The 13,557-nt window shown below is 50.7% G+C and overlaps 1 protein-coding gene across 4 annotated transcripts in view; it reads right to left on the bottom strand.

Annotated features, from left to right (window-relative positions):
- The window catches only part of CDIP1 (cell death inducing p53 target 1), a 29,151-nt gene extending 22,050 nt beyond the window's left edge, over window positions 1–7,101 (bottom strand). The window contains exon 1 of one of the 4 annotated variants that reach the window (XM_033235885.1): window positions 6,971–7,101. Coding sequence is in view for 2 of the 4 variants with exons in the window: in XM_033235888.1 (XP_033091779.1) it covers window positions 6,605–6,821 (217 nt within the window). In the remaining 2 variants the exon portion in view is untranslated. Of the gene's footprint in view, window positions 1–6,604; window positions 6,914–6,970 lie in introns of those variants that run through there. The other 3 variants (XM_033235888.1, XM_033235887.1, XM_033235886.1) reach the window with 3 other exon arrangements.
- Between the last annotated feature and the right edge of the window lie 6,456 nt (window positions 7,102–13,557).

Below are 13,557 nucleotides of genomic sequence, written 5' to 3'. Positions count from 1 at the left end.
TTTCCTCAGGGCTGTGGCCCCTCCGGGCCTCTGGCAGTGGGAGTGCCTCTGAGCTAATAGGCAATTCAAGGACTTTAGAGGACAGTTTGACTAATGAGGTCTTTGCTCTGCTAGTTGACTGTAGAACCGAACCCAATGAATGTGTACTGAAGAATTCAACCCTGCATGCAAAACAGCACCCCCAACACTCAGGGAACGACAGAGCACATGCAGACCATGGTCCCTGCATCTTGGCTCTTAAGAAGATGAGACGCCTGAAATGCAGGCATGCTATATCATTTTATTCAACCAACAAGTATGGACCACACACTATGTGTGAGGCATTTCCTAGGCACTGAAGATGGCAGATCAATGTCTGTCTTAACGGCATGCACCTTCAGTAGGGGGTTGACTGGAGGGCATAAAATACAGAAATAAAACATCGGGCCTGGCACAGAACAAAACGTGGCGTGGAGGAAGGAAGATCAAGGAAGGGGTTGCCGCAGGGCTGCAGTTCTCACCAAGGACAGCTCCACTGAGCAGGGAATACTCCTTGTGTTGGAGGATGGGTGGGCCAGGTCCTCTGGCCACAACAGGATGCGCACTTTTACCTGATAAGCTGAGAGGCTTGTAGAGAGCTTGGGAAATCATGTCGCCCCACAATTCTCCATTTTCAGTGCTCACCTGCGATGCTAATCCAGTCCTCCAAAGTTCTGACATCAAGTAGGTGGCTCCTAGAGCTGAGGACCCGGAGAGCACTTGGCCACCACCTTCAGCAGGTATAGTTCCTTTTTGGCCAGTTTTACTGGGGCCACAGAGAAACGTGTCATGGTGTGGCCACTCTCCCTGCAAAGCAGCTAAACACACACCACAAAATCTGAGCTTGACCATCCTGGGGACAGAAACTAAGGCCTGAGGTCAGGTGACACAGAATGCCTGGGGAATCCGAGACCTGAGAAGTGCTCACTTGAGGCCTTCACCCCTGAACAGGGCAGGACTCTTCAGGTTCAAGGATGAAGCCGTTTCACTCAGCAGAGCCATCACCATCCAAGTTCCTTTCTGTCTTTTGTTTAAGTGACTACCTGTTTGAAAAGACTCATCAGACCCTCCATAGAGGTCACTCACCTTGTTGTCCCTGCCCTCAGGGAGCCGCAGATCCACCTGGCAAGACAAGTGACACTTGAGAAGAACTTATAAAAAATACAGGGGCAAGCCCAGCAGGAGCTGTTGCCTCTGTGACAGGAAGTGCTCCAGCAGAGAAAAGGGGAGGCCTGTCAGGGGCTTCAAAGCTCTACAGGGAGGTGGCCAGGGAGTTCTAGGACTAGGGCAAGAGAGTCATTCATAACATGCAGAATTAGAAAGTTGTGATCAGGGCCATCTTCCAGTCAGACCCATAGCTCCTGGAGGGCAGGGTCAGGGCTTGGGGCCAGTTTCTCCAGGGCACCAGGCAGCCTGTGAAACATGGGTGAGTGGGTGGATGGGCCGCAGCTTGGCTGCCAATCCAGGCAGGAACTCTGCTCTCCAGCCAGCGGACCCTTCTGTTCACTTCACTCCCATTGCCAAACTGGATGGCCGAGAGGCGCTCCAGACCTTTCTCGTCCCCTTAAACCATGACCAGTCAGCAAGTCCTACTAACTCCATGGTTCAAAGGCCCTCAGATCCACTATCTCATCTAACAGCTAAGGATGACAGCGAAGAGTCTGGACTTGGACCATATCCCAGATCTACCATGACCCCACCGGATCGTAACTTACACTCCTCCAAACGATCTCGTGCCCCCACCCTTCCCAAGCCCACCCCTGTACTCTTTCCCTGGCCTCCCAACACGCCCACACCCCACTTCCCTGCAAACGTGGGCCTTCCTGAGGATTCCCCTGCCAAGGGATTCTCTGTCCCTTGTCTTATCTCCCCTCAAGAATCCTGCCGGCCGGGCGCGGTGGCTCAAGCCCGTAATCCCAGCACTTTGGGAGGCCGAGGCGGGCGGATCACGAGGTCAGGAGATCGAGACCATCCTGGCTAACACGGTGAAACCTCGTCTCTACCAAAAAATACAAAAAACTAGCCGGGTGAGATGGCGGGCGCCTGTAGTCCCAGCTACTCGGGAGGCTGAGGCAGGAGAATGGCGTAAACCCGGGAGGCGGAGCTTGCAGTGAGCTGAGATCCGGCCACTGCACCCCAGCCCGGGCGACAGAGCGAGACTCCGTCTCAAAAAAAAAAAGAATCCTGGGGCTCTCCCACTTGTATCATTGGGCTCTGCTTGGCGCCTGGTCCATGTGTGTTGAAGAAATGAGTGCAGAGGTTTGGGGTTAACCTAAGTGGACCTCCTGTGCCATTCTTTTTTTGTTTGTTTTGAAACAGTCTCGCACTCTGTCGCCCACGCTGGAGTCCAGTGGTGCGATCTCGGCTCACTACAACCCCCAACTCCCAGGTTCAAGCAATTCTCCTGCCTCAGTCTCCTGAGTAGCTGGGATTACAGGCACCTGCCACCACGCCTGGCTAATTTTTTTTTTTAGTAAAGGCAGGGTTTCACCATGTTGGCCAGGCTGGTCTCAAACTCCTGACCTCAAATGATCCACCCACCTCGGCCTCCCAAAGTGCTGAGATTACAGGCATGAGCCACCGCACCCGACCCCTCCTGTGCCATTCTTAACCCAAAGGCCACTACCCAGGGCGACAACACAGCCGCAGCCGAGATGGACTCCACTGCCTCCTCAGGAAAGTACTTATGTTCATAGCCAAAAATCCAGACAGGAAAAAACACCATTTCTTGAATTCCAGTCAACTTCGTGACGCAGTGATCACAATGGGGCTGGGAGAGCCCACGTCTCCCTCAGCTGCTCTCCCGCCACCCCTGCTGTTTCAGGGCCAGCCGTGGGCCCTTCTCTGCCATTATTTGGCAACCATGGGCAAGTCACTTAGACATTCTGGCTGCTGCCTCAGCTGGCAAAGTCCTGCAGTGCTGCCACCTCCCTGGCTGACAGGTGAGAACAAAGCATGTTCATAGGGCTGTACTCTGCAAAGAACCCCATTTCCTCCTGCTTCCCCAGCCTGTGAGGCCGCTGTTTGCATGTTGTTTTTTTTGTTTGTTTGTTTTTGTTTGTTTTTTTCAGATAGAGTCTTGCTCTGTCAGGCTGGAGTGCAGTGGCGCAATCTCGGCTCACTGTAACCTCCACCTACCAGGTTCAAGTGATTCTCCTGCCTCAGCCTCCGGAGTAGCTGGGATTACAGGCATGCACCACCATGCCCGGCTAATTTTGTATTTTTAGGAGAGACAGGGTTTCTCCATGTTGGTCAGGCTGGTCTCAAACTCCCAACCTCAGGTGACCCACCCCCATTGGCCTCCCAAAGTGTTGGGATTACAGGCGTGAGCCACGGCACCCAGCCTGCATGTTAACCAGAATTGCAACAACCAAGCTCGCTTTCTTCCTGAAGTAACACGGGTTGGAATTCTCCCTAAACCCGCCCAAGGCAACTCTCGCACCCTTCTCTACCTACTTCCACCTGCCTTGTTCTCTTTTCCTTCTTGGGGGAAATACCCAGACACTGGGACTAGATCTAAATTGAGACTTAATTAGCATTGATTGAACAATTACATCTCAGGAAGACCCCCAAGTGTTCACTGAACCCCGTTACACCTCCTTGCAGTAAGAATCGATGGTACTGGATCAATGTACAGACCAAGCCAGGTCTCACCCACAAATCAGGAGCACTGAAAAGGTGACAAGAAATGTTTTCTGGAAAAATGATACAGTATTACCAAAAATGCATCACAACTACTTTCAAGGGAAGAATCAGAATGCTGCTGGACCCTGTCACCCTGCACTGCAGGCTTTGTATTGGTTTTGCTTTGTCTGCCATCAGGGGACCTTCATTTCTTCAGCACTAACAGCAGATGCAGGCCTTCCTGTGGCCTGGGTGCTGCTCTTCACCTATCACAGATGCGGCGAGCAAGGCCTGTCTGTCACACAGCTTCAATGTGACGGAGAGGTCTCCACACCTAGGCAGCCCTGGTCCCAGGACACCACCACTGTCACCAGACCACTCACTACCTGATGACTCACAGAGTAGGAGAAGTGGTGACCAGGGCCATCAGGCCCACGGGTTCAGGAGCCGCCAAACCAGTGTCTCCCAGAGTGGACAGCCCTCTGGGCATGGGGAGGTTCTGGCACAGGCCCTAGGCACCCCCACCTCTGCTGCACTGTGTTGCAATGTAGGCTCTACCACCTCCCACAGAGACTGTGGCTGGGAGACTCCTGACTAGGCAGAGACAGAAACAAACTTTTTGTGGGATCCTAGAAAGGAGCACATTTCCATTTTCAGTAATCTATTTCCAAGTCCCCTCGTCGGGGAAAGGGAACCTCCTGTCACCACTGCCAGCCTGGCTCTCTCTCCATCCTCCCCATGGAGCACCAAGGTCCTCTGCAGAGCTCTCCCTGCCTGCCCACCTTCTCACCAGCACGTGACATGCTATAAAATGCCACAACTTTAACCGCCACATTTCCACGTCCTCTATGAGTAAAAACATGTCCTTGCCCTTGGAACCACGTTCCTCAAAGTGGAGACAAATTTGCAAAGTGCGTCTCTTTTCTCTCCCACTCAGGCAGCTGAGTAGGGTTAAGGGCTGGCATTTGTGGCTAAGGAACAAAGTACCTGGGCCCTAGGGTCTCAAAGCCATGGCCTCCAGTGCATCAACACCATGAGCTCAATTGCACTACACAGCCCAGTTCTCCTAGAGCTTAGAAAACACACACCGAACTGGTAGGTTCAACGTGGACACGCTTACAGTGTAAAGAGCCGACATGGAGCTGCAAGCTGATGACTAGCTTCAATTACTGCCAACGTGATCTGCTAGAGCAAGCTGGCCTTTGGGATGCATTCCGTTAGCTACTTCTCAAAACAATTTTGTTCCCTGAAGTATTACTTTACATCACACAGTCAATGTTCTGCTCTTATGGTGATTCTAGAACCATGGCTCTTAAATCCTTGTAAAGTCGGGCACAGTAGCTCCTGCCTGTAATCCCAGCACTTTGGGAGGCTGAGGGGATAGGATCACCTGAGCCCAGGAGTTAGAGACCCGCTGGGCAAAATAATGACACGCCATCTCTACAAAAAAATAAAAAGTTAGTCGAGCATGGTGGCACATGCCTGTAGTTCCAGGTACTCAGGAGGATCGCTGGAGCCCAGGAGTTCCAGGATGCAGTGAATGTGACAGCACCGCTGCACTCTAGCCTGGGCGACAGAACAAGACCCTGGCTTTAAATAAATGAATCCTTGCAAGAGAACCTGTAAAGCTCTTCCCTGGTCCTCCCCTCCTGTGGAAAACCTCCAAACCCCTTCAAATTCTCAAGGGTGAGAGAAGGATTTCTAAACACCCAGGGCTTCCATGAAGGTAAAAACCATTCGGAAGATAAAGAAATCAAACCCAATAAACAATTCTAAGACTCTAATTAATGATATGCATGCTTATTTGGGAGGGAAAGGCACTGATATCTGCAAGTTACTTTGACACAAAAAACAAGAGGGACTACTGGGTGGACAGATATGTGATGAAATACAATAAAATGTTAACTCTACATTCTAGTGGGTGGTCTGTGGGTGTTCACAACTTTTATATGTTTCCCGTTTTTCATAAATGAATGTGTAGAGGGGGAGTCTTCTGACACTGGCAAATGACTGGGCATAACCTTTCCGATTAAGGGCAGAGGGCAAGGCAGAGCTGGCACGCCTCCCTCCACCCAGTTCTACCTAGATCGGCCCCAAGGAAAGCAGCAAAGAACCCAGGAGAGCAGTCACCCGCCCAGGCACCGCCCTGCCCAGCATCAGGCTCCAGAATACAGAAGAAACTGGCAGAAACGCTACGGAACGTCCCTGCCCCGGGCCCGCCATCCTCCTCACTGGGACAGGTTCTCAGCCCCAGCTGCGCCCGGGAATGATCTGGGGAGCCTACTAAATGCAGATTCCCGGGCCGCGCGCCGGAACTACAGAATCGCAACACCTGGGGTGGGGCCCAGGAATCTGCCCGTTTCCCAAGAGCCCCCGGTGGTTCTGACGCAGAAGATCTTGAACCCACCTTTGCAGGAACTCACAGCCGCTCGCCCCACCTCACCTAACACCTGTTGAGAAGCCCCCCAGGAACTCGCTAAGCCAAGGTCCTCGAAGGCGCGACTCCTAGCCCAAACCCAGGCCAGGCCGTCGCCATCTCCGCCGGGGATGCGCGGCCGAGCGCCACATCCCGACTCCACACGTCGGCGATACGGGCGCGGGTGCAGGACGCTGTTGGGCTCCCGGACGGCCAAGGTCACCCGCTGGGCTCGGCAGGGGCTGGCTCCGCCACGGGGCTCCTCCCCGACCCTCTTTCCTTGAGAAAACAACTCCCGCCCCTCCCCTCCCCGTCTCGCACTGCAAGACGGAGTTGGCAATTTCCACAACCTTCCCTGACAGAAAACCGTGCGGGCGAGCAGGCTGCCATTCCAGGCGCACAACCCCGCGGCACACAGCGGGGCGCCCGCCGGGCCCAGCCACCGCAGCGTCTTCGACATCCCCAGGGCCGCGCTAGCTCTCGGCAGCGCCCTGAGGAGAGGACGGGCCCCGCCATGCCGCGCCCCAACCGCCGGCCCTGCTTTACCTCCAGAAGCCCGGTGCCCGAAGCCAGCCGAACGCTGAAAGGTGCCTGGGTCCCGACAGAAGCCGGGAGAGTACAAGACCCTCAGCCCCGCGGGGCTTTGCGCGCACAACGAACCCCCCCCCCCCCCTAGCCCCACCGCCCAGAGGCTTCTAGGACTTGTAGTCCGCCCGGTCGACCCCCAGCGCTCTCGGAGACTGGGGACTACGGTGCCCAGCATGCACCGCGCAGGCGCCGCGGGCCGGGGCGGGGAGGGGTCGCCACAATCCGAGGTCACGCCCCGACCTGAGGGGCTCGGCGCCCAGACCGTTCCCCCGGGGAGGAGGACTCCCGCGGGAAGCCGTCTCTGAATGCGTCCCGGCGACTCACCGTCCCCGCAGCCCTGGGGCAGCGGCCGCAGCGGCAGGACCGAACGCCTCGTCAGCTGGCAGTCGCACTTCTGTCACAAGGAGGCGGGTAGACTTTGGACCAGGGCCGAGGCCCGGGGCGTCACAGAGGGGGGCGGGGTCTCGGGAGGCAGGTGATGCGCCGTGGTTACGTCAGTGGGAGTGAAGGCGATTTGGCGTGGAGCAGGGGCTGAGCACGTGGGATGTTCGGGGCCTGTTTGCTCGGTGCATACGAGGCTGGAGAACAGGGAAGGAACCCTCCCTGTGAGCGCCTCTTCTTCACCCATGCCAGCAACAGGGCATCTTCCTCCAGGGCTGCATTTTTTTCCTTTATGCGACTAATATTTATTGAGTTTGGGAGGTGCATTACGTAAAACCTTGAACCACACAGTCACTGTCCCTGCGCTTGAAACTGCCTTTGCAAAAATTACAACGTAAAATTATGACAGTGAAAAAGAACTGAGCTAACCCAGTCCATTTTGCTTCTAACCTCCAGGTTGTCCTTGTTCATTCCTAGGCATAGGCGGAACTAACTTTGGGAGCAACTTATAGTTTAATATTGAAACAAAGATAGTAACAGCCCTTTCCCAAAACAAACACCCTTCTTGCCTGAGAACCAGGTTTCCCTTCTTGCCTGAGAACCAGGTTTCCTTTGTAAGACTAACATTAGCTACAAAGTTAGAAATTATGGTTTAGGGCCCAGCTCAGTGGCTCACGCCTGTAATCCCAGCACTTTGGAAGGCTGACAGAAGTGAATCACTTGAGGTCAGGAGTTGGAGACCAGCCTGGCCAACATGGTGAAACCCTGTCTCTATTTAAAAATACAAAAATTAGCTGGGTATGGTGGCACGCACCTGTAATCCCAACGATTAGGGAGACTGAAGCCCAAGAATTGCTCGAATCCAGGAGACGGAGGTTGCAGTGAGCTGAGATTATGCCTCTGCACTCCAGCCTGAGCGACAGACTGAGACTCCATCTCAAAAAAATAAAAAAGAAAAGAAAAGAAAGAAAGAAATTACGGTTTAGGAGTCATGCACCCAGAGGCCACAAGATTCTAAAACTCCCCAGTTGATCCTAGGTGTAATATCACTATTGTAAAACCTAAGATTGGTACTCTTAGGTATTTTTCTGACCCTACATGCTGATGCACCAGCCAAGGCCACCCAGACCTGTAATCTGACTCAACCAGTTCTTGCATCCTTCAACACCTTGTGATTTCATCTCCCACCCCACCAATCAGCACTCACTGTTGCTTGGCAGCTTATTTGCCAAATTACCCTTTAAAAACTCTAGGCTCTGAATTTTCAGGGAGACTGATTTGAGTAATACAAGTTTGGTCTCCCATTCAGCCAGCCTTGTGTGGATTAAACTCTCTCCCTCTGTTGCAGTTCCCCTGTCTTGATACGTTGGCTCTATCTGGGCAGCCAGGAAGATGAACCCACTGGGTGGCTACGTGCTCAGGCACTTCCTTTCTTATAGACAGTATACAAGGAAACCACAAAATGCCCAGGACTGTGAAGGAGAGGAAGGGATGCCCTAAGAGAGTTACAGGGTGGGGCCTCTAGACAGGGAGGTTAGAAAAGGCCTCTCAGAGAAGGTGATGCTGAGGCAGGGGCATGAAATTGAAAAGACATTCTATTCTGGAAGGGCATTCCAGAAGGAGGTGCGAGAGTCAGCAAGGTGAGGATGTCAGTGGGGCAGGCTGGATCCAAATCATGTTGAGATTTGTAGGTCATTTTAAGAACTCTGGCCGGGCATGGTGACTCACGCCTGTAATCCCAGCACTTTGGGAGGGCAAGGCAGGCGGATCACTTGAAGTCAGGAGTTCGAGACCAGCCTCACCAACATGGTGAAACCCCTCTCTACTAAAAATACAAAAATTAGCGAGGCCCACTTGCCTGTAATCGCAGCTACTCCGGAGGCTGAGGCAGGAGAATTGCTTGAACCTAGGAGGCTGAGGTTGCAATGAGCCAAGATCATACCACTACTCTCCAGCCTGGGAAACAGAGCAAGACTGTCTCAAAACAAAACTCTGGATTCTTCTTTCTTTTTTTGAGATGGGATCTTGATCTGACACCCAGGCTGGAGTACAGCGGCGTGATCATAGCTCACTATGACTGTGAACTCCTAGGCTCAAGCCGTCCTCCCGCCTCAGCCTCCCGAGTAGCTCGGGCTACAGGCATAAGCCACCATACCTGGCTGGAGTTTGGATTCTATTGCAAGTGGAATTTAAAGTCCTCGAAGAGTGTTAAGCAGTAGAGTTACAATCAATCTTCATTATTTACGGGTTTTGTGTTTGCAAATTTGCCTACTCACTAACATTTCTAATCCCAAAATCAATACTTGTGGTGCTTTCTCATTCATTCGTGGACATAACGATCCTGCACATTGTCCGCTGAGGTCAAATAAGGCAACACTGGCCTGGCATGGTGGCACTTGCCTTCCGTCCCAGCCACTCGGGAGGCTGAGGTGGGAGAATCACTTCAGCCCAGCAGGTCGGGACTGCTGTGAGCTGGGATTGTGCCACTGCACTCCAGCCTGGGCAACAGAGCGAAAGCCTGTCTCTAAAAATGACAGGGCAGCGCTGCCTACAGGTCTCCTTTTTGGTCTATTTAGTGTCATCTTTTTCTCATTTTTACGCTTTTTGTCGGTGATTCTGCCGTTTCTTTTTATTTATTTATTTATTTATTTTATTATACTTTAAGTTCTAGGGTACATGTGCATAACGTTTATATCATGTATAACTCCCCAATGCAATCCCTCCCTCCTCCCCCCTCCCCCTGATAGGCCCCAGTGTGTGATGTTCCCCTTCCCGAGTCCAAGTGATCTCATTGTTCAGTTCCCACCTATGAGTGAGAACATGCGGTGTTTGGTTTTCTGTTCTTGTGATAGTTTGCTAAGAATGATGGTTTCCAGCTGCATCCATGTCCCTACAAAGGACGCAAACTCATCCTTTTTGATGGCTGCATAGTATTCCATGGTGTATATGTGCCACATTTTCTTAATCCAGTGTGTCACAGATGGACATTTGGGTTGATTCCAAGTCTTTGCTATTGTGAATAGTGCCGCAATAAACATACGTGTGCATGTGTCTTTGTAGTAGAGTAATTTATAATCCTTTGGGTATATACCCAGTAGTGGGATGGCTGGGTCATATGGTACATCTAGTTCTAGATCCTTGAGGAAACGCCATACTGTTTTCCATAATGGTTGAACTAGTTTACAATCCCACCAACAGTGTAAAAGTGTTCCTATTTCTCCACATCCTCTCCAACAGCTATTGTTTCCTGACTTCTTAATGATTGCCATTCTAACTGGTGTGAGATGGTATCTCATTGTGGTTTTGATTTGCATTTCTCTGACGGCGAGTGATGACGAGCATTTTTTCATGTGTCTGTTGGCTGTATGGATGTCTTCTTTTGAGAAATGTCTGTTCATATCCTTTCCCCACTTTTTGATGGGGTGTTTGTTTTTTTCTTGTATATTTGTTTGAGTTCTTTGTAGATTCTGGATATTAGCCCTTTGTCAGATGAGTAGGTTGATTCTGCCGTTTCACATGTCCCTCAGTGTTGTGCGGAAGTGCTGTCCAGCATTCCTAAGTGTGAGAAGGTGGTGATGTGCCTTGTAGAAAGAACAGCTGTGCTCAGTTAGCTTGGTGCAGGCAACTGAGTTCAATTGCCCTGAATCAACAATATATATTAACTAAGTTGCCTTTAAACAGAAACACCTAGAAAAGAAGGTTATGTATTGATTGGTTGACAAAAATGTTGTGTCCACAGGCTCACAGGAACCTAGGTTGTTTCCCCAGAAGCAGTGGTTCAGTATTTGCTTAATTCAGTGTCTGTGGCAACTTATATGATTCGATTGACATTTCACAGGATCATCTGACTACGGTGTGCAGAATGGTTTAAACCAAGAGAGGCAAATAGAAGGCTGGGAGACCAGCACACATGTCATTCAGAAATGTCCAGGCTGGGCACTGTGGCTCACACCTGTGATCCCAACATTTTGGGAGGTGGAGTTCAAGAGTTTGAGACCAGCCTGAGCAACATAGTGAGTCTCCCATCTCTACAAAAAAATTTATAAAATTAGAAAATTAGCCAGCTGTGGTGGTTCACGCCCATAGTCCCACCTACTTGGGAGGCTGAGGCAGGAGGATCACTTGAGCCCAGGAGTTTGAGACTGCAGTGAGCAAGAATTGTGCCACTGCACTCCAGCCTGAGCAACAGAGTGAGACTCAGTCTCTAAAAAATAAAAATAAAAATTTAAAAATAATTTCCCAGTAACCACATTAAAAGTATAGAAAGAGACAGGTGAAATTAATTTTAGTAATAAATTTAACTCAATATATGCAAAATATTGTTTGAATAGTCAACATAAAAAATTATGAGCCGAGTGGCTGATGCCTGTAATCCCAGCACTTTGGGAGGCCGAGGCCGGCGGATCACCTGAGGTCAGGAGTTCAAGACCAGCCTGGCCAACACAGTGAAACCCTGTCTCTACTAAAAATACAAAAAATTAGCTTGACATAGTGGCAGGTGCCTGTAATCCCAGCTAGTCGGGAGGCTGAGGCAGGAGAGTCACTTGAACCAGGAGGCAGAGGTTGCAGTGAGCCAAGATCATACCACTGCTCTCCAGCCTAGGCGACGTGCAAAACTTTGTCTCAAAAAAAAACAAAAATTATGAGTGATGTATTTTACTCTTTTTTCACACTAAGTTTTTGAAATGCAGTGTGTACTTTACAGGACATCTCATTTTGGAGCAGTCACATTTCAGGGGCTCAGTAGCCACATGTGGCTTGTGGCTACTGTATTGGATAGCACAGATGTAGAATATTTATTCATTTACTCATTTGACCAAGCAAGGTCCTGTTCTAGGCCTGGAAATACACAACATGGAATAAAGCCCAATCTCCGTCCTCAAAGCGCACACAGTCCAGCGCAGGAGACTCACATAGTAGCTTATGTTCAACATGTCAAAACAGAGTACTTTGAGCGTTCAGGAGAGGGAGTGCCCGAACAAGGAAGGCTTCAGAGAGGAGGACATTTAGGTTGGGACTTGAAGGATGTGTAGAATTCCCCAGGTGAAAGAAGTAGGGAAGGGCACTCCAAGCAGTGAGATCTGCCAATGCAAAGTTGCAGAGAAATGAAACGCAGAACGTGTGGGGAAATGCAAGCAGGTGTATACGGCTGGATGGTAGGGTAGGAAAGAGGAGGGCCTTATAGACCCGTCTATGGAATTTAGACTGTATCCTATTGGGTAGGTAGTGGGTGATGTAATGTTGAGAATTTTGGGCTGAGTGATATGACTGGATTCATGTTTTATTTTAATTTATTTATTTATATCAAAATAGAGACAGGGTCTCACTAGGTTGCCAGGCTGGTCTTGAGCTCCTGGACTCAAGTGATCCTCTCACCTTGGCCACCCAAAGTGCTGGGATTGCAGGCGTGAGCCACCATACCCAGCCATGATCTGTGTTTTTTTTTTTATCTTTGTTTTTATTTATTTTTATTTTGAGACAGAGATTGCAGTGGCGCGATCTTGGCTCACTGCAGCCTCTGCCTCTTGGCAAGCGATTCTTCTGTCTCAGCCTTCCAAGTAGTTGGAATTACAGGCGCACACCATCACAACTGGCTAATTTTTGTATTTTTAGTAGAGACAGGGTTTCGCCACATTGGCCAGGCTAGTCTTGAATTCCTGACTTCAAGTGATCCTCCTACCTAGGCCTCCCAAAGTGCTGTGATTACAGGTGTGAGCCACCGCGCCCAGCCAGGATTCATGTTTTAGACAAATCATTGTGACAGTGTGGAGGGGGTGGAAATTTGAGACAGGAGGGCCCATTGGGAAGGGAAGGTGCCCTAGGATGGATCCAGAGGAAGGATCTATGGAAACTAAGAGGAGGGTCACAGAAGGGGGTGGTCCCAAGTGTCCCATGCAGTAAAAGTCAAGTAGAACAGTCAACGTGAACCTTACCGTGCTCGGCACCAGGTGAAAACTTGCTGATCTCTGGAGCCCACGGAGTAGTGGAGGGTTTGAGAGCCAGTGAGAGCCGGAAATGGAGTGAGCTGGAACGGGGTTCAAGTCTTAGGCCACACCACTTCATACCCTTTCCAAAATATTTCATTTTTCTGGCTGGATGCAATGGCTCACTCCTGTAATCCAAGAACTTTGGGAGGCCAAGGCAGGCAGATCACTTGAGCACAGGAGTTTGAGAACAACCTGGGCAACATGGCGAAACCCCGTATCTACAAAAAATACAAAAATATTAGCTGGGTGTGGTGCACGTGCCTGTGGTCCCAATTACTCCAGAGACTGAGGTGGGAGGATCGCTTAAGACCAGGAGGCAGGAGTTGCAATAAGCCTGGTGACCACACCGCTGCACTCCAGCCTGGGTGACAGAGCCCGACCCTATCTAAAAGGTAGGTATATGTAATTGTTCTAACTATCAAATGGGGGTAAACCTAATACCAATTTCATGGGGCTGTTGCGAGGATGGGATGGCTGAATGCATTTAGGTCGCTGCTCATAGTGCCTGGCACACAGCCAGCCCTCAGACCAATGGCAGCTGGG

This window comes from Trachypithecus francoisi, unplaced genomic scaffold, assembly GCF_009764315.1.
Source record: "Trachypithecus francoisi isolate TF-2019V2 unplaced genomic scaffold, Tfra_2.0 Lachesis_group15, whole genome shotgun sequence".
NCBI lineage: Eukaryota > Metazoa > Chordata > Mammalia > Primates > Cercopithecidae > Trachypithecus > Trachypithecus francoisi.
Note: the sequence above shows the minus strand (reverse complement) of the source record. Positions and strands in the feature narration are given on the sequence as shown.